Consider the following 24,457-nt stretch of genomic DNA (forward strand, 5'->3'; position numbering starts at 1 on the left):
GTTGGACAGACTTTGTCTAATTACGCTATCTTTAAATAATTTCGAAATAATTAATTTTAAACAATGAGTTTTTTTTTCCTTACAATATTAACAAATTTGCAACTACGGAATGTTTTTCTCCCGCATCAAAAGAAAAATTGTAAATTTATTTATTTTTAATTTGATAGGTTCGTCCAGATTGTTCTTCTTCCAGCTCTGTGAGCTTTAGGTTCCTTTTCGTGTTTGTAGTTTCTGTTTGTTTGTTATTATCAATAAACTATAATTAATCATATAATTTAACATTTAACGTAATTATATACAAGGTTTAAAATGTCGAGGTCCCGATTTTACGAACATGTTGATGGACATGTCGATATCGATGGATATTTGGAAAAAAATTATTAAATTGTAAAAAATAATAAAAATTATTTTAATTAGTAAATAAAACTATAATTGTAGTTTAATTAAGCTATAATTGATTACTTCTGACTAGCATATGTAAAAATACGAGTAACTTACTTATGAAAATATCGATGTCAATAGAAATGTTGGAATAAGATAATGAAGTGATGAAAATAATTTGAATTAGTAAATTGAAGTTCAATGTTACTTAATTGTGTTTTATTGATAATTAATAATTTATAATCAAATATAGTGTTTAATATGAAATATTGTTATATATCCGCCATGTACATATTATGATAAATTGAATTATTAAAAATAGAATTATAATTTTGAAAATTTTGTAATTAAATTTAAAAATAAAAATTGAAAAAAAGAATTCAATTTAAATAAAAACAGATTAATAGTGAAAATTGAAATTAATGAATAAATTTAAATAATAATAATATTATTATTAATATTATAAATTTAGAATTAAAAAAGAATTAAAATTAGAATTGAATTAAAACAAAAGGGGAGGAAGGTCGTGATTCCCCTCCAGTCCCAATCTCATATTGGAAAGGGACGTCCCCCTCTTTCTTTTCTCGTACCAACGGACTGGGCCTCTTGTGGGGGCTAGTATGTTTCAGTTTTTTTCTTTAATGATATTCTTTAAATATTGCGAAATGTCGATATTCTCGCGACTTTTGACGATATTTTAATATATCGTCGATAAGGGGGAAAAACAATTTCCCCCACGTCGAACCCTTCAAACATTTGTAACACTGGATTATATAACAATATAAAATTGGATACCCCTCCGAGTTTTGACTATTTTCTTCAATAGTGATTTTTCTTAAACTATTTCTAAAAATACACTCTCCATCAAACAATTTTTAATTTTCAAGAATAATGCTGAAGAAAGTAGTTGGTCGAGACTACATGGTTATGTGGTAGGGATGGTGTCTCAAGAGACAACATGTACACCTGGTTTTTTTCCTTAAATTTCAATTTGTCGTTTTTTTAGAAGACAATCATCTCTGCATTTTGGTCACGAGTAGTGAGTAATTGGCCACTTGAGGATGATAACTCAACACTTTATTAAGTTGCAGAGAAGGTCACAGAATAAGGATACATTTGACTAGAACCAATGGTATGATGTGATTTTTTTTTAAATTAGATTTAAGATTTAAATGTTTAATAATAATTAGTTAAATTAATTTTTTTATTAGTATGTTTTTAAGATTTTGTTATATTTTTCAGTTAAATTTAATTTCAGTTTTAAAACAAAAAAAATTGATCGTTTTATATAACTGAATTCTTTAAGAGTTGGTTTGATTTTATTAGAATTTTCAATTAAAGTAAATTTAAAGTTTCTTTTAAATAATAAAAACTTGGGAGTACCACGCATGGATAAAAAGATTTTGCAAAAAAAAAAAAACAGAGAGAGAGAAAATAGTTAAAAGTAAATCAAGCTCCTACAATCTCCAAGATATAGAGAGGGAATTTGAATACTATATACGAACCATAAATATATTACACTACATAAAAAAACTAATTACAAGTCAACTCGTTGCTAAAATGCAGCGATAGTTGTCTATTCAAGAAACGACATATTGAGATTTAGGATGGTTGTATCTCCAAAAAAGCCAGATGTGCATATGGTAATAAGGTCAACAACTATTTTTTTTTTTTAGTACAGTGTAAATGTATCGAGAAGGGGATTCGAATTCACAACGGTGATATATATCAATTACCGCTGAGCTATGCTTGCTCTGAGAAGAAAAAAAAAAACGTCTGAATTTTGTAGGGATAATGAGGGAAAAAAAAATGTTAATAGATAGTGGGCTGTTGGTTACTGTACTACATTCCTCTCACAGAGCCTCTGTTTGTTCAGCCCAATGATTGCCAAAATCCGTCTTCCATCTGTTAGGAAAAATCAGATTTCCAATTTGTTTTCTTTTGGAAAATACTTCACTCTTCGCACTGATTAATTTTTATGCTGATTATCATAAAACGTTTGACAGTCTAACCATTTAAAAAAAAAATTGGATCTTTTTATATTTTTCTCCATTAATTGTCAAATTTAATGATAGATTCTAATTGGAAAAACTTAATCTATGTCTCCAACCCAAAAGGTTGTGAGTCTCAATCCCCATCCCATGTATTTTATTAGAATAAATAAATAAAATAATGAATTACTTTACTAATTTAAAAATTTTAGTACTACGAGAATATGAAAATTGACACACGACCTTAAGAGTAGTGTTTGTCATAACACTGTCATTTAAGAGTAGTGTGAACTTATAAAATAAAATAATCTATTGCTTAAATGATGTGTCAAAGAGCAAATAGAGTTGGTATTAAAAAATTTCCTCAAACCCATCTCCTCCTCCAATCAAACTAAACTAATCTTCCACCATTTCGATTCACTCCTCTATTTTAAAAAATTTATTTATTCGGTCTCTAAAAGGGTAGAATTATCACTTCCAATCCCCTCCTCACTTGATGTACTAAAAAAGGAGTAGAATTATCTTTTCATTTAGTTTTTAGTAATTACTATTTGTCATCAATTCAATTAACATTTAAATTGTTAGAGAGTTTATCCAAAATTTTAATTGGTTTTGTTAGAACTTAAAAATGTGTTAGCATACTCTATTATTAAACATACTTACAAAAGACAAAAGGTACAAAAATGGGGGAAAATGGAATTTAGGTATAGAGGTGAGGCCATGTGAAAGTTTTGGGTGGAATAAATCAATTCATACATTGCTAATTTTTTTAGAAAAGGAAGATAAAGATGATTAAGTGGAGACAAATATAAGGGAAAAAAAGAAGGTATTTTTGGTTATGCAATTATTGTTAGGTAAGAGAGTTGTTGAATGTGGAATTGGAAAAGGACCACCATTTTCTATTTGCCCTATGGCCATGTGCATCCAATTTTAACCCACCCCACCTAAAACCTTCCATCCCAATTATTCAACTTTGTTTCTTTTTTTTCCTTTATTCAACTATTTTTTATTTGTAATATTAGAAGGAAAAAAAAAAAAAAAAGAATGGCACTTTGTGTTTGGCTTGCATTTGGATGGGCTTTTGCACAAACTTCCAAAAGGATTTTTCTCTCTCCTATGGAATTTTAATGGCTTCTCATGAAAGTTCATTGTTTTCTCTGGATAATGTTTTAACTATTAGGCACATTTAATTCCCATCCAATTTTTTTTTTTTTTTTTGAAAAATATGGGAGGAAAAGATATTTACTTACCAATTAGCATTTTTTTTTTCTAACTATCAAGTAGAAAAGAGAAATAGGTAAATTTAAGAAATTTTTCGGAATGCTTTTGTAGAAACTTTTCTCTTTTCTCTCCTCGAGGAAGAAACATTTTTAGGAATGTTAATCTTTATTTTCTTTTGTTTTTGAAGCAAAACGTAATGGAAATTTTAACTTAATTAACGAAGGATTTAATTTGAACGATTACTTTGGGTGAGAGTTCAATTTTTACGATTGAAAGTTTGTGAGAGTATAGTTTAGCAATATACTTTAAAATATATAAATATAAATTAAATAAAAGAGTATTATTTTCTGCATTAACATAATTATAAATATATAATTTTTAATATCACATCAACCAAAATATCATGTCAAACTTTGTAATAAAATGGATTGATTAATAATTTAGCAAGATTAAAGTCTCTGCCAACCAACGACCTTTTATTATTATTATTATTTGACACAAAACTACCTTTTATTCTTAGCACAAAAAAGTTTTTTTCTTTAAAAGATAATAATAATAATAATAAAAAAGAAGCTAATTTTCTGTTTCCATGAAATCAACTAAAATATCTTATTTTCTCGATTTTATAACTAAACACTCCAATTTGTGAAATTTTAAATTTCATCACATAAATTTTATAAGAACAACTTCTATCATTGAATAAAATCTTAATTTTCTTTTGGTATTTGGATTTCACAAAGATTATTTATCAAGATCAATTATGTTATTCTTAAATCAAAAGTATCACAACTATTTAAGCATCATTTTAATCCATGCCCAGTAATCTAATCTTATTTACCTAATAATTTTAATAATAAATGGTATCCCTCAAACCACATTTAAGTATAACAATAACAAAGTTTAAATCCCTATTATAAACTTCCACCACTCTATTTTCAAATAATCCATTTCAATTCTTTTTATTCTCATACCAAACCTATTATATATAGCAAAGCAAGAAACAATTATCACGAAAATTAAATTATAATAAGCATAGAAGTTGTAAAATAAAAATAAAAATAAAATTTAAACGTATTAAAAGGGAGCGGGGCAAAATTGGAAAAGGGGTTAGAAAATAAAACCAAACAAGTTGAGTAATGAAAAGAAAATGACACCGCAACCTCCGAAACACACGCAAAATGGCAATCCGCTGGAGATGTGCACAATATTTAAACTTTTAATATATAAAATTCAATTATAAATACAACTTGAACAGGAAATTACACAATTGCCACCGACTTGTAAATTTTTTGCTCTCTTTGCAATTTCACATAATTACTATATTTCTTCTCAATTTTATTCTTTGTAAAAATTTACAAATTCATAAGACCTCTCTTATCCCATTCCCAACGTATGGCCTAAATAAACAGACGCAGCTTCAATGAAAAACTGACGTATCGCGAAAATTAAAAATTAAAAAAGAAAAAAAAAGGGTAGACGGAGAAATATAGAAAACTAACGGCGTTAAGGAGAGAGAAAGAGAGAGCGGCAGATGGCACCGGTAATCGAATCCCGAACGGCGAAACGGAGCTTTATACACTAACGCTGCACGGCTGTACCAGCTGGTACTTAACGGCGTTATTGCCGACGATGATGCCGTTGCCGGCGGCGGGATTTCCGAACGAAATAGTGGCCGGACAGTCGACGTTGAGATGGTATCGGCCGGAGACGAACGCTCCGACTTTGAATCGGACGCGGCCGTCGAGTTTGATGGAGAGGAGGAGGGTGCCGACGGCCTGGTCTTGGTATAGAGCGGCGCCGTTGTAGGGAGCGATCGGAACGGCGTTTCCGACGACGAACGGAGACCAGACGTTGACGTCGTTGTGGCCTTGGTAGGTCGGCTGGATGACGGTACGGAGAGTGATCTGCTGGTTCCGGTAGACAGCGAAGACGTCGAGGCGGTCGTAGTAGATTCCGATCTTGTCGTTAGGGTTGTGGGCGGAGACGGTGACCTGGATGCTGGAGGACAAGAAATTGGCGCCGGTGACGTTGAAGACGTACACGGTGGCGTCCTGGATGATGAATTTGGGCTTCGTCGGCTGCAGAATCGCCCAAACTAGGAGGATCGTGAGGAGGACGAGGAAGAGGAAGATGAGAATTCCGGCGTAGATTCGCCGGGTTAGCTTTGACCGTTTCTTGCTGTGGTGAGCGCATTCCTTTGACATTTCGTCGCCGGTGCCGCAGGATCGGCGTGTGATTGAGATCTGAAAAATTAGCGGTTAGAGAGAGAGAGAGAGGAGAGAGAAGATGGTGGTTATGAAGTACTTCCCACTGTTAGCTCTGTAGCAGAGATGTGAATTCCGTGTGAAGAAGATTTGGTTAGAAGTATTTATGGGTGAAAATATGATTTATTATGGTTCACAACAAAAAGTTCAATACAATTAGTAATTAGAATTTAAAATGTTAAATTATAAGTTTGATGTCGGGGTTTGTGACCCATAAGTGTGAATTTAAAAAGTAAGTCGTTAGTAAGGAGAATTTTTTTTACCACTGCCTTCATTTATTGAGAATGGTGTGGGATCATAAAGTAAAATAATGGATTATTTAATGATGTGATGTGTCAAATTATGTAATAAATACTCAATTTTACATAACATTCAATGCATTTTTTAAGTTTAAAAGTATCTAACAAGTTAAATCAATTGACCATTTTTAAAATTGAATTAATTATTAGACACAAACTTAAAAGTCTAGTATCTATTAAATATTTTTGAAAGTTAAAAAGATCTATTAGATAAACATTTAGATCAGACCAAAACTATATTTTTAACTAACTTTCTCTAAATTAATAACAATGATTTGTAATTAAATTCTGCCCAAATGTGAAGTGAAGAAGGTAACTCTCAATATTTAGAAATAACTGTAGGAAAAAATCATAGTTGACAAGTGAATAACAAAAATTCAGGAAGTCAACCCACGTCATCTTATGTCTTTAGGCTTAGGGATGAACCAAGAGCCAAGTCTTCGGACATGAATTGCTAAGGAATTAGCCTACAAACCGAGCATCGTAAGATAAGGGTAGAGACATGAGTCATTGGACCAAATCGCCCACTGGTCGAACTTAGACGTGAGCCAAGTTCTTATGGGCTGACATTATCTTCTCACTGTTTTGAGTGACTATCTAACTCTATGCAGATGCCTCTTGAATTGAGTAAATTATAGATTTTATCTCTGTTAATACGAATGAAAGTCCCCTAATTGAATTACACAACTAAATCTTAATTCTCGCTACGCTTAACATAAACCTAGATCTAACTTAAGTATTGGAGTGCATAATCTCTTTATTTTATCGGATTCGTCAAATCCTTCTATTTAAGAAGAGTTGTGCAACTTTGGTCATTTAAATTTCTATTACTTTTCATTAATGTCAAAGAGATTAGAGAACTTCAAATAGAGGTCATACTGAAAAATTGAAAAAGCATACGAACCAAAATAAAAATTAAGAATAAAACATACAAATTAATTAGCCAACAAACATGAGGATGGAATCAAGATCGAAACTCCGACGTCTTTGAGTTTTATCCATGATATAAGAATTATAATAAGTCACTATTTCCCCAAATTCTGAAGACGGGGGGGGGGGGGGGGGGGGGAAGTGTCAACAAAAGCCAACTCCGACCATTGAATTATTGGAGTTTGGTGCTTTTAATTCAATTTGTTTGATGACTCACTTCTTTCTCTCTAACACTAAAATTCTTTGTTTTGGTCTTTTTTCTTATAATTACTATTTGTGTTAAATTTTCTACCAAGTTTTAAAGCTTTAATCATTGCCTCTCATTGGAGGATATATCCACCACCATAAAAGTTTTAGATTCATCAACTACCTCTCCTTTTTGTGTTTTGCAAATATATGATATGCAATTATATATAGTGTTGTTTAATGTTATATATTTGCAAATCTTGTTTATTTTGAATGTTGTCGATGTAGTAGACAATGAATGAAAGGACAAGCTGATAAGGAACTAAGTATTTTTCTTCGACCGATTATTGAACACAAATGATAGCAACTATTTATGTAACTGACTTGGATAGAGGCTTAGAAAAATTACAATAATTGATTGGTAGATTATACTTTCGTTTATAAACTTGTAACGATTTTTAAGGGTTAGCAATGGGTAGAAAATAAAGAAACAAAAGTTTTTATTTTTATTATTATTATTTATTTTTGAAGGCTTAACGTGCAAAAGAAGGTTCCAGCTACAGAATATTGAAACCGCCACAAGTGGCCAAAGCCGACCAGATATTATGAAAATTTTGAAGGAAATTGAAAGCTTGTGAATGTGACTTTAATTTGTTCAAAAGTCTCTTTCTATTTTATGGTTAAATTTTTCAATTTAAGCGTTTTATGATTTGGATTTAATTTAATCTGAGTTTTATAATTTTAACAGCTTCGGTGTATCGATTTATATTCAATTTTGAGTCCTTATACAAATTTTAATTGTCTTTAGGATTCCTTGCAAAAAAAAAAAAAAAGAAAAAAATTAGTCCTTGTGATTTAAATTTGGTTTCAATTTCACTGCGTATATTGGAGGTGATTTTTCAACTCACACGTGACATGTGTTGATTGGATACTCAGAAGCACACGTGGCTTCTCCTTCTAGAAGTCCAAGTTTTCTAATTACCTCGGTCATGATTCCTCATGTTGAGCCGAGCATTTAAGCGATCGAGCCGACCAAATAGTTCCAGATTATATTCCTAAATAATCGATTGAACTGACTTCTTCCACTTTGGCTCAACCCATTCTTCGACGGACGTCGCGACATCACGTCGCGTTTCACAGTTACCTTAAAGAGTCGTTGAGGCCTTGTCGACAACAAGATCAGAGACGTCCTCTATAAATAGAACTCATTTCCTCGTTCTAAGGTACGCGAATACTAAATTCTCTCTTGAGTTTAGTTCGGACAGCCACTGACTTTGACATCAGAGTGTCATCTGTTTTACAAGTCACCCTTCCGACTCATCCTTCGAGCTAGCAGTCTCCAGTTCGAGTCGAGCTCTCCAGACTTGATCATTTTCCTGATCAAACGGCGTAGTTTCAATTTGGTTCATATTAAATCGTTAAACTTAATATTAACTTTCTACTAGAAATCTCCTCATTAGTCATTACTAGGTACATCGAGAATGTGTTGCATTCAATATGATATTAATTCTTGTAAAATTTGGTCGAAGAATAAAGATGAAATTGAAAGTTTTGAAATGAATAGAGACCAAACAGAAAGTCAATTAACTGTAGGACCAAATTAATTACTTGACATTTTATTTATTTATTTGTGTAAAGAAAGTTATGCCTTACGTGGCCAAAAGATTAAATTAAAACAAAGAGCTTTCATTTTCCTCTTCCCAATTGAAAGCTCATGCCATTTCTCAAACAATAAAGACTTTCACAATTTTTTCAACCAAAAAAAAAAAGAAAAAGACACTTTCACAACCTTTATGGCCGTTCGATCATTTTCGGTTGTCTTTTTCCTTTTGCTTTTTTTTTTCAAAAGAACAAAAATAAGTTGGAGATATACGTCAATTATCATTTATCTATGATCGCTTTTGACATTCATTCTCCTTTTTTTATTCTCTAAAAGTTAATATAAAAAATCTATTTTTTTAACTCCAAGAAGAGTTTTTTTTTTTTTTTAATATGATTAAGAATCATATTAAAGAAAATAAGGGACATAACAAGGATTTATATATAAGTGGGTTACTTCTCTCTCCTAAATGATTTAGAGATGAATCTTCATGAATATTAATATGGTATAATAACTCAAAAGTTCAAACGACCATCGGATAAAAAAAATGAGTGTCTGAACCAATTGTGTCATGTTGGTATTGAGATATACTTTAGAAGAATTATTCTACCAAAAAACTATATACTTGACTATAGACATGGAAGTTCACTGTTAAATGAAATTATATTTCAAAATCTTTAAACTCATCGTGATATTTAACGAGGAAAATGAGTCATTTTGAAATTTATTTGTCAATTTTGATGATATGACATATCACCTCAAAAGCTTAAAGTAATTTTTAATATCATATCATTTTCTTATGGATATATATAGTTAAAGATAAATGAAAACAAGAGATGGTTTAGTTTAACTCAAAACTATTTTATAACAATAAACTTAACTATCATGTTTTAGACTAAAGTGACCCAATGAAAAATACTTTTCAACCCTAGAGTTTTTTTTATCATTATTTTAAATTCCATTCCATTTGGTATATGACAAATAATATTGTGATGTAGAGACTAAGTAAATTAGGTGATCAATGTGAATTTGAGTGTATGAAGATACTTATTATATGTCTTGAGATTGAATGTGCTCAATTTTTCATCTCGAACTTCTGTACTGAAAATTGGGTGAGTAACAAGCGATTTGTTGTTAAGTTTTGTTGGGAAGATGTTTGATTTTGACGAATTTCCAAGTTTTAGTGTGGTATATTTTTATTCGTCTAAATCTACTTCATTTATTAGAAAAATTAATTCCGGTAAAATATTTAAGCCAACATAATACACCTAATTAGAATTTAGTAGGAGTACTAACCATATGTTGGCAAGTATTTTTCTGCAATATATGTCCATATTAGCACATTAATACACATATTTGAAGTTACATTATTCAATAATAAAGACAAAGACTAAAATGATATTTTTGTTTCTCTATGTTGAGAAATTAAAATAGCTATTTTATTAAAAAAAACATAATTCAAACTCTAAAAGAAATTATCAAAAAGGAAATTGTGAGGGAAAAAATGAACTAAATATCCAACCTTTGAAAAATCACTAACCATTAATCAACAAAATAGGCACACCAATAACCAACAAATAACTACACAATTGATTAATCAAAATCAAAGCATTGGTTAGGGTTAACCAACTATGACCATTGTTACTAATTGGTAGAGACTTAACTTATCAAAATTTGAAGATAACATTTCTATAATCATTTTAGAACAATATTGCCCACGATGATTAAAGTTTTTATAGTTAAAAGAGAGAGAAATACAGAAGAAAAAAAATTTAATTTAAAAATAAAAAATTGTCTGATTTTAGTGGTGGATAACATAAAGGTCTCCACCAACACCTAAATATTGTTCATTATTTTAAACTCATATTTTTTCATTTAAATTTATAAATGGGTATTTTATATAAATTTAATTTTTGGTTAACAGGCTATCTCGTCCCATTATTTCGAGTTTTGATACATTTTGATATTTGTACTTTTAAAATGTTCGTTTTGGTCCTGTTTGTAAAATTTTATAACAAATTATACCCATAACGAAAACTCTTTAATATAAATATATGGTTACACTTCAATAAATATATTGAGCAAAACGTTGTGTTGAAATCGTGGTAGAAAACAAAGATTAAAAAAAATTAAAGAATCAAAATAGTCACTTTTTAAAAATACAAACAACAACAGTTACTAAAATAAACTAAAGTTAAAAGTAAATGAATCAAAGTACGCTTAATTTTTCTCTCTCTTTTTGTTACTTATTTTCCCAATGTACATTCTTTGGAAGGGCTGGTGATTCCATAACATTAATATAGGACAATTGAATATATAAGTATACATTTGATTTAATAATATGATTTTAAAAGCATGGTTGACTTGACTAGCAAAAAGGGTTGAATGGATGTTGATAAGTTGGAAAAGGCAGCATGTGCAGATCGACCAATAGAATTAAATTATTGGGTTTGAAGATAGGATCATAGGGAGTTTGATTTTGTGGTTTCTATACATTTCCCCTCTCTTGTTCTTCTAAATAACCCTACACTATCTTCCTCGATTCTCCAATATTCCTCTTTTTCTTCCCTTTCTCCACTTTTTTTCCTCCATCTTTCAAGGAATTTTATTAAAATAATTGGTGCTTTTAAAACAATGTAATACTTTCTCTTACAAAAAAAAAAATTAGTTAATCTCTTTTAAATAACTAAAATCAATCCTTTGAACATATGATGCTTTTACTATTATGTATCAAAATATTTTATGAGTTACTTTATATTTTTTTTTTTCGAACTAACCTTTAATTCACGATTATTATCAGGAAAATAAAATTTAAAACAACATGATTTTGAAGCTAATGATAAAAATATGTAATTTTGGCAAGGTAGTAGGAAAAATTAAAGATCAAACTCACAACAATTTGATTTAAACATGAGTGAATTCCCTCCTTGTTCCTCCCAGCTAAGGACCCACCCAATAAATTGTGAGACCAATAAACGCTTAAAAGAAAAAAAAAACTAGGCTATTTGATGAAATTTCGGTATCAAAATATTTATATATATAAAGAATCAACACAAATTAATGCGAAAGCCTAATTGAAGTGATAAGGCAAGGCCATTGTCTTGTTCTGTGGTGCTTTTGAATGTGTGTGGTTAGTTCACTGGTCTCTAATGTCCAGACTCAACCTCCGGCGCGTGTATATCACGCGCTTGAGAATATGGGAAAGGCAAAAAGGGTAGAGATTTGGTGGGTTGGGAAATTCCCTCATTGAATAATTCCAACCAATAAAATGGCAAATATATATATTATATACATTAAAAAAAAAAAGGAAAAAATTTAACTTGACGACAATGAGACCAAAGCAGCATAATGTATTCATGAAAAGAGGGTCTCATTTTATAGCATAAAACAAGAATTTGGTTTGGAAAAACTATTGACTTCCTATATCTCATATGAAAATGAGAGAGTTATTTGAACACGACTCCATTTTTTAAAAAAGTGGGCTTTTTGTATATATATAGACAGCAATTATTTATGGAATTATACTTTGCAAAATAAAGAAAGAAAATTATTAAGGAGTCCTCAATAATTATTGAATGCTACTACTCAATATCGTAGTTTCATAATCTTTTTTAGTTTTTTTTATTGAAGATTAAAAATGGGCTCCACCATATTTTAGCACTTCCTTTTTATGTCTTTAATATGGTGGTAATATTGTGGTAGGTTCACAATTTTATTTTTTTTCTAAAAAAAATATTATATTGCAAACAAGGGGATTGATCCTTACTTTAGTGTAGTCCTAGTCCTAGTCTTCTAGTCGGCCTAAAATGCCTTCGTAGTCTTTCAAATGCAAATGCCTTCTTCCTTCACTCATTTTCTTTTAGTTGCAATAGCTCATGTACCATCAAGATACAAACCGACGAATTCCTATAAAATAAGACAATAAAGTTTGACCATTTGTGTCATACTTATTTTGATCACATTTATATTAGATTGTAAGCAGAGTAAAGTTATATAGATAGTACCCAAACATTTGTAAGAGAAAAATTTCTCATCTGATCCCAAAAAGAAATATATATATATATAATATTATGTATTCCCACCCTGCTAATGAATATAACTTTCAATTTGGAATTAAGACAGATGAGAGAGAGAGAAAGAGAGGAAAAGAAAAAACCAAGCTACCTTGACAAACGAGGAGGATGGCTGAAGAAAGATGATACCTCCACAAATGATTTTTATATTCTTTTTGGATCGAAGTTTGTTTTCTACAAGCTGTTGGGCCCTTGGCCATCTTCTTGCAACTAAAATGAAAGGTTAAATTTTGTTTTTGTCTTGTTTTCACCTTCTAGTGTGTACACAGACAATACACTAACCAAAATTTTCCAATACAACTAAAGAGAGAGGTTTCTAAGGAAATTTGTAACATATTCACGATGTTCTACAGAACACACATCCATATCTAGCTCCTCCTACATTGTTAGTGAAAACCATTACGTCAAAAGACTAAACCTTGGTGTACCTTCTTCTAATTAAGGTCTTTTATAGGAAAGTGTGAAGGAATGAATCTTATACTACTACGATCAAGGATTGAAATTACCAATTATATTGGATTAGGATCCTATAAAAGTTGAACTGTTCTGCATAGTAGATGGGGACCTGCATCATATCCTATTTAGTTTGGTGGTATGAGTCTTTTATATCCTTCACACATCATAAGTTTTGTTAAATCTTTGTCCCTTTTGTACAAGAAACCAAAAGAAAATGAAGACAGTGAACCCGAACCCGAGCATTTGGAATATTTCTTCTACGTTAACATGAATTATTAATTCCAATATGGTTCTGAAGATTCTAAAGATGCAATCAATAAACAAAGCTTAGAATGTTTTCCTGTGTACTACTATATACCCTATTAAAAAAAGTTAAAGGAGAGCTCAAAAAGGCAAATTGACATATACACAATAGAACAGTTAAGAAAAAATCTGGGTACAGGTTATAGCCTGCAACAAGGACTTATCACACTGCTGGCAACTGCACTAATAGAAACTAAATAGGGAAAATATCCGCAAATGGGCGAAATAATCTAATGTTACAAATTGTAGAGAAGAAAATAGCAAGGGGGGGAGGGGAGAGTACCTGCTCTAATTTTGTCCATGTACAGAGCATTTTGAGAAGCTACTAGCGCTTTTGTTCACCGAATGTCTTGCCCTCGAAAAATTCATTTAGCATACGCTCAAGATCCTCAGGTGTATATCTGACGTATTTTTGAGGATTTTTTCCATTATCAACCAAAGGCCTGTTGCAGATGCAATTCACACATAAATTCACACAAGTCTATACGTTAAAGATTTATTATTTTAAAGTGCAGTAATGAGAACATGCCCGGCACGCTTGATGAAGGATCTGTAGGCAGGCAACAAGACTTCAGCAACTGCCAACCTCAACGACTCCCGCAACTCACTGTCAGGAACTGTCCATTGAGATTGCCGTTGATGAAGTTCTTCAAATTGGATGTTAAAAGTCTTCAACCTATCTTTCACCATAGCTCTTGAAAGTCCACTGCTAGCATCTCCCGAAGCACCACCGCTACCACCCGAGGCCTGAACAGTGAGGCACTGCAAAATCTGCCAACGAGAAACAAAGACCTTGACGTTCCCGAGAAAAAAGTTTCATAACTCTTTTAAAGTTCTCTTTCGGCCTCATAAAATGAAAAAATATTGCACAATGACATGTATGGGTGATCTTTATTCAAGCCATCTTTATTGTAAATGAGAGAAATTATATTAACGAGCTAGCTGAAGGAAGACATTCCAAGAAAAAGTGAAGTATATAGAGAAATATTGGCTGATTGGAGCATAATTATTTTGATTACCAAGAGACGTCAACAGCCTGACGCCTCAATGAATCATTTAAAAGGTATGATCGAATATGCCAATGAAGTCCTTAAAAAAGGAAGTTTTGAGACTGATCAAACACAAATTCTTCAAACTTAGAAGATACACATGTTACGTGTAGTTCTTCTTTCTTTCCTAAATAGATTCAATAATGAGGAGATTGAGAGAGAGTTCCCTTAGAAAGAGTTGAGTGAACCAAACCTTTGCCCAAGAAATCCTCTTGTATTGATTTGCATGCTGCTGCACAATTCTTCTATGTATCTGCACCCAGTCATCACCCAACAAATCCTTTGCCTCCGATCTGAGAACTCAATTTGAAGAAAATATTACCAATCATATAAATCTTAATCTTTTGACATACTAGCCAAATGTATGACAAACCTTCGGACAGATCTTACTATATAGTGAATATTGTTCATCAGAAATAATTGAGTTAATGCAGGATCCCTGTATTGCTTGGATTTTCCATCAAGATTAGTCTGAAGGGCCTGCATGATTCTTGTAGTTATCGTTGCTAACTGAGCATCTGGATCACCAACATCAAAATCTTGGAATAGTTGCTTCAGAGTGGATCGGTAGCTGTACATTTATGTTTTGTTTTTATGAAACATAGTTTTGTTGACATAGGAGTAGGAATAGGACACTGAACAATATTTAAAACAACAAATGCACGACTGTCTTAAGATCGTATTAAAAGGCAGTAATCAGACATAATGACAGATTTATTAAATACTACATAATAATAATAATAGAAAATTGGTAGCTGAACATAATCAATAACAAAAACCTAAGTTTCTCCAATCACACCTTCACATGAGAAAAATATATCATTCATGGAGAAAAGAAAATAAAAGATAATGAGTGAAGAAATTCAATGCATCAAAGATCATTAATGCAGTTAGAAGGACCCTTACTCTTATTTAGCCCGTGTTAAGAGGGATCCCAATTTACTTCATGCCTTGTTTAAAATCTTGGTGTCTGTGAGTCAAAAAATTTGGAGAGAACCATGAAGGTTCTTGTGGGAGGGGAGGATGAGGGGGGAGGTTCCCACATGGTTGATTGGGATATCATTTCGAAACCTCTCTATGCGGGGGTTAGGAATTGGAAACCTAAGATATAGAAACGAGGCCTCTCTAGCAAAATAGTTGTGGCGGTTTTCCCAAGAACCTAATGCCTTATGCGTACGATTATTGTGAGCAAATATGAGTCTTATTATTTTGATTAGTTAGTGGTCGGAAGATTTCTGGTAATTGTCCCTCTAAGGCTATGGTTGTAAGATTTTTGGTAATTGTCCCTAGGCTATCTCCTCTATTTTTTCCTATTTTTCCTAGTTAATTTCTTACTTTATTGGAGATGGTACGGAGACTTATTTCTAGAAGGATTGTTGGGTGGGTAACAAACCCATGTCTCTCTAATTCTCTTGCTTATACCATCTTTCTAAAATGAGGTTGCATTCAGTGGCCTCTGTGTTAGGGCCTTGGGGTCTCTCATTCTATTTTCTTGGATCTCTGTCAGTCTTTGATGGATAGGGAACCGTTGGAGGCTACTATCAGCAGGGGATGTTCGCCTCATTCAGGATAGGAAGGACTTCCGTGTGTGGATCCCTAATTCATCCCCGAGTTTCTCTTGTAGCTCTTATTTTAATCTCTTGAGCGTTCCTTCGCTTCGTCCTAATGTCCTACTATTCGCCTCGCTCTGAAAAGGTTAAAATTTTGAAGAAGATTAAGTTCTTTGTCCGGTAGTTTTTGCATGAAAAGTTAATACCATGGACCGTATCTAGAGACGTTCATCTTTTTTATTGGGTCCTCAATGGTGTGTCCTTTACAAAAATGACTTTGAGAACCTGACCATATTATATGAAGCTGCCAGTACGTCCAGTTTATTTGGAACCGTTTCTTCGAGGTATTTTGGGGTTTCTTTCGATCGTAATAGGGAGTGTAGTGTGATGATGGAAGAGGTTTTTCCTCCCTTTTCGTGATATAGGAAGTCTGTTGTGGCAAGCTTGTTTTTTTTGTTATTTTGTGGGGGTGTTTAGAGGAATAACAAAATTTTAGAGGGTTGAGAGGTCTTGGGAGGAAGTTTGAGAGATTGCTAGATTTAATTCCTCTTCGTAGGTGTCAGTCTCCAAGGTTTTTCTATTTGGATTGGGGCCTTCTTATAGGCCAATCCCCTTTTGTCAGGCTTATTTCTGGTATGCCCTTTGTATATTCTAGTCCTTTTGGAGATTAACTATGAACTAAGCAAAATATTTCAGAGCATGAAACTAGGACGTAGATTGAGGTAATAACATCCATCGCAAAGATGGAGGAGGAAAGGCATGCACTTCAAGCAACAACTTGGAGGACGTATAATGCAGATGTTGTAGTTTTGGATGTCTGAGAAGTGAGATGTGCGTCATAGTTCTTAGGTAAAAAAAATATGATAAGAAACATTGAGGTTGAAGCCGCAGAAAGCATAACTTACTCAAATAAAAACTTGACATAGTTTATCACATAACTAGTCAAGGGATGAACAGTCCCATCAAGAACAGCGGTTTTTGTGGCATCTTTTTCTACGGCTTCTTCAAAATCAACAAAGGTCTCTTGAGCTGTTTCTGCAAGGCGTTGTGACAAGCACGATGCAGAATCCCGCATTTCAATGCATGGTTTACTTCCAAAAAGAGTATCAATCTGCTCTTACACGCCATCCAAAGGAAAATGAAAGGTAAAAAGAGTACATATTAGTTCGCAAGTTGAACTTGTGGAAATATGTTTTGGTCTTCTGACATACAAATGAAGCATAAGGTCTAAGTATGACATAAATTTACAGGAGTACCTTAACGAATACAATATTTAATGAATCAGCCACATTCAGATTTCTATAGCGTTTAATTTTTATGATACAAACCAATAAAAATATGTAATACAACAATCTCAATCATCGTAAAAGACAGATTATATTTCTCAACAGTGAATCATCAACTCAACACTTTGGATAAAAGTATAATATAGCATATGCAAAGAAAGGGCATAATATAAATCCCCATACACATCAACTAACAGGAGATGCTTAGATCATTTCAATATTTTACCACAATTAAAGACAAGGATTGGTCCCTAACGTTAATCACATTCTAAAACTTGTTCCTATTCTTTTAAAACTTTCAATTTTACCTTGAATGTATAAATTTATTTCAATCAAGTACTTCCAAAAAAAGAAGTTAAAACATGCTTATAGAAATATGACCTTAAATGACCTTTTTTTCTCCATTAAATTTCCGCCAATTCACCAAGTATTATGCAATATAAGTTTATCATCAGTAAAGTTTAACATGCACCAACTTTAGGAACTAAATTTAAAAATGTTAAAATATAAGGGACTAAATTGACTGCCATATACAAAGAATTCTAAAATTTTCCTGCATTAAGATTCTGGAGAGTTAAATAAAAATCTACGAAGATTGTGTCTAATTAGAAATATATAATAACTATAAAGAGGAAAGTTTGGACATTAAATAAGATTAGAGCGGATCTAAAGGGAAATCTAATGTTTCTACCCTATTAAGCCTCCTTTAGATCTAGTATGAATATAGAGATATAAGACCAAACATCATAAATTTGAAAATATCAATAGTGATGTCCAAAATTTGGAAGAAAAAGCTTATTATTTATGTTCCAGGTACTTGAAAGGCAGCCCACAAAGCATCATCCGTTCCTCCACTCTCAAATTTAACTTGACAAAAGAAAAATACACAAGAATAAAGTTGTACCTCAGATTGCAGTTCTCGCATAATTTCAAACATGTCTAAAAGAACAAATAATTTTTCTGGAGATCTCTTGCTTTTAGCAATTGCATCTCCAAAACTTAGTAGCACTGACACACTGTTTGTAGTCACATCAGCGAAGCATTGATCCTTGAGAGACTCTGCACCATCAAATATTTGATCACAGAGTTTCCTTTCCCCAGCAAACAGCAGTTTGACCTTTCTCAAGCAGTATCAAAAGGTTAGGAAAACATTAAAATAAGACTGCAGAATAGAAATATAAAATAACTACAACCAAATATGTCACACGTCCTTACAGCAATGCGCATGTAATGTATCCAGTTCCCAATCTTAGCTTCAAGAGCCTCCCACTGCATTTTCTGGACATCATCCTTGGTAAGCCTCTCCACACCTAATTTCCTAAGACTCTGTTCTAAAACTGAGGCACGAGTATCCCTGATATAAAAGAAGTAATTTGTTCCATTGATCCATATTTTAAATAATTGAATAGAAAGTAAGACAAGTAAGATGCAGCATTCTTTGTGCAAACGCTATTTCAACATTTTATCATTACTTTGTCACCAAGATTCTTAAAGCCACTAAACAGCAACAGGCTTATTCGTTCTCAGCCAGTCGTCAAATTTTCATTACTTTATCTACAAACTGTACTATATCAGAGTTTCAAGACAGTAGCCAGCAACATAGCATCAAGCAGACTACATAAATAACATATGCTCAACGACATCAAGAAACCTACAATTCTTGCATATTACACAAAGGAAAAGGCAAGTCCTTTTGTTGAGAGGAAATTTCAGGGGAAACAAACCTCATACTCAATAAACTATAGTACTCTGGATGTTAACTTGTCAAACACCATCAGAGTGCCAGAAAAAAGTGATACCTGTATATTCTAAACACCTGCTGTTGATTACCAGCCAAATTCATTTGTTGGGCCAGATCATGCAACAATGGAAGAACCCTGGGAGGAATAAGAGTTGGGGGTATGAAGACGGCAGCTTCTAAGCTTTTGTTGGCGTGGTCGTGTTTGCTACCACTATCACCTTGCTGAGATGCTGACGATGGACGCAAAGAGTTGGGAAGACAATCGAAAAGACGATCAGGTTCCACTGGTTTACTGCAAATTGATAAGTCCAACGTTCATTATACTTGTATATTAATTACTTGTATAATTCAGTACAGAAATCTTAAATATTAATAAAAAGAACTGCTTTTCCAATTGTCAAAAGTCATTGGATTTTCTACAGGTCTAAATTCTAATAATGAGAGAAAGGCAGGAAATCTGAATAACAAAATGATGTAAGCTCATTATAACAGCCTAAAAATGGAATTGCCTATAGAAGCCTTAACACTGATGAGAAATTGCAGAGACTACCTAAAAAAAGATTCTAATGACTGTAAAAAAAATTTTAAAAAAAGTTACAACAATGAAAACATATAGGTATCCATAAAAACATAAACAAATGGAAAACAAACCTGTAATTTGTTAAAAGCTGTCTGAACTCATCTTCTAGCTTTGAAATGGCTTTAGCAAGCAAATTGGTGGTGTGGATAATAATAGTATCGCTACTTTTGAAATTTTTGTTCCCAGTGAAGAAGCGATTTGTGCTTCGTAGTTGATCAATTGCTTCCAAGTAGCTCTCTAAGTCCTCATGTGGCCCCCTGAGTATTTTAGCCTCAGCCTACGATTTCCAATTAAAATAATGTTACAGATTGCAGACAGAAAATCATGTTGCAGAAATTGAAAGTAGTGACAATAATAGTTTTCAAAGAAAAATATGGAACCAAATAGGAAGCATATGTGGAACTTACTGATCCAAATTCACTATAAATTCTCAGATCAAACTACAGAAGCCACAAACTGCTGAAGTCTTTCTTAAGTAACAAGACACCGTTAAGAAGCACAAGCATGCTACAAGATGGGCATTGCAACTAACAAGTCATCCAAATGATTAAGACAATGCAACAGAGGCACAATTATTCTTCTTTAGAAAAAAGAAGAAGAAGAAGAAGAAGAAGCGGCATGATAACTCTCCAAAAGAGAGTTATTTGTGCAAAAGTTCTATATAAATTAGCTAAGGATAGCGATACTAACACCCAATTTACATTGATGTTATGCAAAGAATGTTAAAAATTCACTATTCTCCTTATTTTTGCTGACAATGCTGAGAGTTATGAAGAATTACCTAATTTTGAATGTTTTGATGCAGCATCAGAATCAAAAAGGCAGAAAAGACAGAGCTGACAATAACAGATTCTTACCCGAGAAATTACTACAGTAAAACATAGATTCACCTTAAATTGAGCTGAGCCCCGTTTTATCCATTTTGGTTGCCCTAAAATTGAGGAGGGGTATAAGCAATCCTTTAAGGCTGCTCCAACATTCCCCATCCTATCACTTCACTCTCACTTCGAGAAAGCTCTCAAAAAACTGTTGAAGAAGACAAGAAGAAGAGGAAGAGATTCGAAGAAGCTTTTGAAGCAGAGGAATCTTAGCTGATATTCATTAGTTCTCCCTTATTTCTTCTCGTTTTTTTTAGTATTGAGCTTATTTGTTTTTCTTCATCCATTTTCTTGTATGGCATTGCGTAGCTAAGTTCCTATTGTAAGGGGGAGGATGTTGTGAACTAATTTTTGGCTGTAAACTTTGCTTTAGCTTTAATGATGATATATACACTGAGGTGAAGTTGTTTTTAACATTTGATTTTCAATGTGCTTGGCCAACATATTGGAATGCCTCTTTATTATTTTGGGAAATTGGAATAAGAAGTGTTTGACTTCAACTTGTGCTAGATCTACTTAAGTTTAGAGCGTGGGTACTTAGGAATAAGGCTCACCTAGTAAGACTATAAATTATGTTGATATGCTGTTATTTTGCTTTGAAACTTAATATAGCATAAAATCTGGGAAGTCTGGGAAGATTTCATGTCTGTTTGGCCAGTATATCAACATCGTTAATGTTGTAGCATTATTTACGTGAGCTCAGAAAAAGTCACAAAAACTCTTCCCCCTTACCCTTGTTACATCAATAGTTAACCCGTTCAATTCACTTTCCTAAAATCAAACTGTATTCATCTGTTTTCTATTCAGTTAGTTAGTAAGCTTTTTATGCACTATTTCATTTAAATTCCAAAGTCTTTGTATTCAACCATACTTTTGCGAAGTTTATTTAGTTTTCTTAAGTAAAATATTGAAGTGTTAAGTTATCTACCTCTATGGATACGATCTTTTTATCACTTGCTACGACGGTTGTGTACACTTGCACAAAGGATCCTAAGCCATACAACACGGCATGTTAATAACATATAGTTATATACCATGGTAGTGGCACATGTGTATAAATATCATGATAACAGATTTATTATCACATATATGATTTAACTAGTTATACTGCCTGATTTGAAATTTATCTATACTCAAGAATACACTAATATATGTTTGTCATGGAAACGTACATGTACACACATATAATAGGTAATCTTGGCTTAACTCATTTCGTTTTTTATGATCCAAGATAACTTTTTATTATAAATCATAAATGGCTAAAAAGCAAAGTGAACACTAGGTTTTCATTACTACAAGAGTTCCATTCACATCTTGTGTGTCCTACCATGATAAAAATAAATAACAAAAATAAGTTCCAAATATTTTTATCCAACATGTGTCTCTAGCATGTTGGCATGTTCACGTCTCCCAGGTGTTTAGAACACTGACACGATTTGTTCTTCCAAGTTGCAGTAGAATTAAAGAGCATCAGAGTGAAGAAGGCTGTCCAGATGATGCAAATGGATAGTTTTAAGATTCCGTCGCCTTATCTTTTTAAGTATCCAAACAATCTTGAGTCATGAAGTCACCCTGAAATGCTACTGCTATTGTACCAATTTCAAGTAAATTTCCAAAACGTAATAATCCTCTAAATATGTTGCCAGGAAGAGGTAGGAATAAAACTTTTTTAGGTCTAGCTTCAAATCGGCCTAACATTAGGTTCCCGTAACCAAGCTTTTCTTTCTCACTCCCGATTTTCCCTTATGTACTTTACAGAAAACTTATAGCCAATTCAAATCCCATTAGGAGCGAGGCATGCGAATTACAAACATGGCTGGGGCATATATTTTATTTCAGCTTACTACAGTTCCTACTTGACAAGACAAATATATTATATACAATGAGCAGAAAATCAGAAGTCCTGCCTCTTCTTTCCACTTAGTGATTAAATAGCAATAAGGAATGAAAAGGTAAGAGATAGTATACCGACCTTGCGCGTAAGATCAAACTGAGCTAGCATACTTTCTGCAGTCTTCAATGTCTTCTCAATATTCTCATGCGCCCTCCGAATTGAATGAGTTCTTATCTGTCGCGTGAAAAAACAAGAACACGATGGTAAAAAAGAACAGAAAACATCAAACGAAAATAACAATGACAGCAATGGTTTGGTTTCCTTCAAATCAAGCGAACTTACCATCACATCGTCGAGCAGATCTCATAATTAACCTCAAAGAGATAGCACGATCACAAAAACAATATAAATTCACAAGCATTACATATCATATGGAGAAATTCGCAGAAGCAAAAAAAGTATGTCTGAATTCTGATTGATGCATTTCCGAAAACCAACCGGAGCAGGAAATATCACCTGAGTGGGCCGCATTGCGGTTTCGAGAGCGGAGAGGCGGTAGTCGAAGGAGCCAAGAATGGAGACCATGTTCTCTGTTACAGTCTGGCTCTTCTGCAGCGACTCTCTCACAAGTACGGCTCTCTGGCTCAGAATTTCCATCGTCTGTGGAACCCCCATTGGATATGAAATTTTCTCAGATTTTCCCTCGCAATGCGTCTGGTTGTGGATGGAAGATGAAACTGCGGGTGCGTGATCACGAAGGCCGATTCAGACACAGAATTCAACCAGCTTTGGTTTGCCTTTTTCTGCGTTTCTTCACGTCTCCCGTCGAAATGCAGGGGACGAAAGATAAAAATTAGTTACGGAAAAGCTATTCGTTGTCTGTTTATGGGCCCCGTTTATATATCGACGGTCCACCATAGATGGGCCCGGTCTGTAACAAGACTCCGAAATTTTTGCATTTAATTTAACAGGAAACTATTTATTTTTTATTTTTTATTTTTTTGAGAAAGCGAAACTATTTAAATTTCACTTCATAGTTCGTATGTTATCCCTGTGATTTGTCTAACTTTTGAAGTGTTTTAATACAGATTAAAAACATAATGTGATTTTGTAAATCTACAAAAAGAAAAATATGATTTATCAAAAAAAAACCAAAATAAAGAACTAAAAATAAAAAAATAAAAAAATCTTCCTTTCACATGAGTAAGTAGCTCTTTGACCATTTGAATTAGATTCCTATTGAATATAGATAATATATTTTCATACTATAATAAAATATATATATATATATATGTAATATATATGTGTGTAACAATTAATGGTAAAATTGAACTATACACAAGATATATTTTTTTTTTTAATTAATGGCAATATTTTATAAACTAATGGTGCTACTTGTTGCCATATAAACTTCACTTACCTAAGACCATTAGGCTTTAAACGTAAAATTTAAGATAAGATTTGAAATCCAAATTCAATACATGAGTTATGGAAGTTCTCCGACAACCTGATTGTTTAAAACACATGTTAGCATACTTTGTCCTCCTTCCTAGTTTCGTATTACTTTAGTTTGTTCTTATTATGATATTAAATATCTAAGTATGTTGAAAATATCCGAGTATGTCGACATGTCCATGATCATGTATTCATGGTTCGACATTAATATTGATATGATATTAAAAAAATCGATAAAATATAAAAAAAATATCAATATAATTTTACTAATATAAACACAATATTAATATTAATCAATTTTAACTTATTTAGAAACTACGAAACGATTATTACTTAATTAATTTTTTGTTTGTTTTTTATTTTACTTTTTCAAAAATATC

At 32.5% G+C, this 24,457-nt stretch overlaps 2 protein-coding genes across 5 annotated transcripts; both read right to left on the minus strand.

The window, feature by feature from the left end:
* Window positions 1-4,789: 4,789 nt before the first annotated feature.
* Window positions 4,790-5,946, minus strand: LOC111005806 (NDR1/HIN1-like protein 1). The gene has a single exon (XM_022277441.2). The coding sequence runs from the start codon at window positions 5,795-5,797 to the stop codon at window positions 5,165-5,167; it is 633 nt and encodes a 210-aa protein (XP_022133133.1). The 5' UTR covers window positions 5,798-5,946; the 3' UTR covers window positions 4,790-5,164.
* A 6,473-nt stretch (window positions 5,947-12,419) lies between these two features.
* LOC111005273 (exocyst complex component EXO70A1) lies at window positions 12,420-23,473 on the minus strand. Of its 4 annotated transcripts, XM_022276720.2 has the most exons (12): window positions 23,139-23,473; window positions 22,761-22,856; window positions 19,982-20,187; window positions 19,389-19,622; window positions 18,805-18,943; window positions 18,494-18,706; window positions 17,209-17,414; window positions 15,127-15,324; window positions 14,947-15,046; window positions 14,234-14,475; window positions 13,988-14,147; window positions 12,420-12,778 (listed from the first exon to the last, which is right to left on the minus strand). In XM_022276720.2, the coding sequence occupies exons 1-11, from the start codon at window positions 23,295-23,297 to the stop codon at window positions 14,030-14,032; spliced, it is 1,911 nt and encodes a 636-aa protein (XP_022132412.1). In that variant the 5' UTR covers window positions 23,298-23,473; the 3' UTR covers window positions 12,420-12,778; window positions 13,988-14,029. The 4 variants fall into 4 exon arrangements, with proteins under 4 accessions (XP_022132412.1, XP_022132411.1, XP_022132414.1 ...); XM_022276719.2 differs by lacking the exon at window positions 12,420-12,778 and having other exon boundaries at window positions 13,792-14,147; XM_022276722.2 differs by lacking the exons at window positions 12,420-12,778; window positions 23,139-23,473 and adding an exon at window positions 22,965-23,107 and having other exon boundaries at window positions 13,792-14,147.
* Between the last annotated feature and the right edge of the window lie 984 nt (window positions 23,474-24,457).

Source organism: Momordica charantia (assembly GCF_013281855.1).
Source record: "Momordica charantia cultivar OHB3-1 chromosome 1 unlocalized genomic scaffold, Mcharantia_2.0 BLBB01000001.1, whole genome shotgun sequence".
In the NCBI taxonomy this organism is placed as follows: domain Eukaryota; kingdom Viridiplantae; phylum Streptophyta; class Magnoliopsida; order Cucurbitales; family Cucurbitaceae; genus Momordica; species Momordica charantia.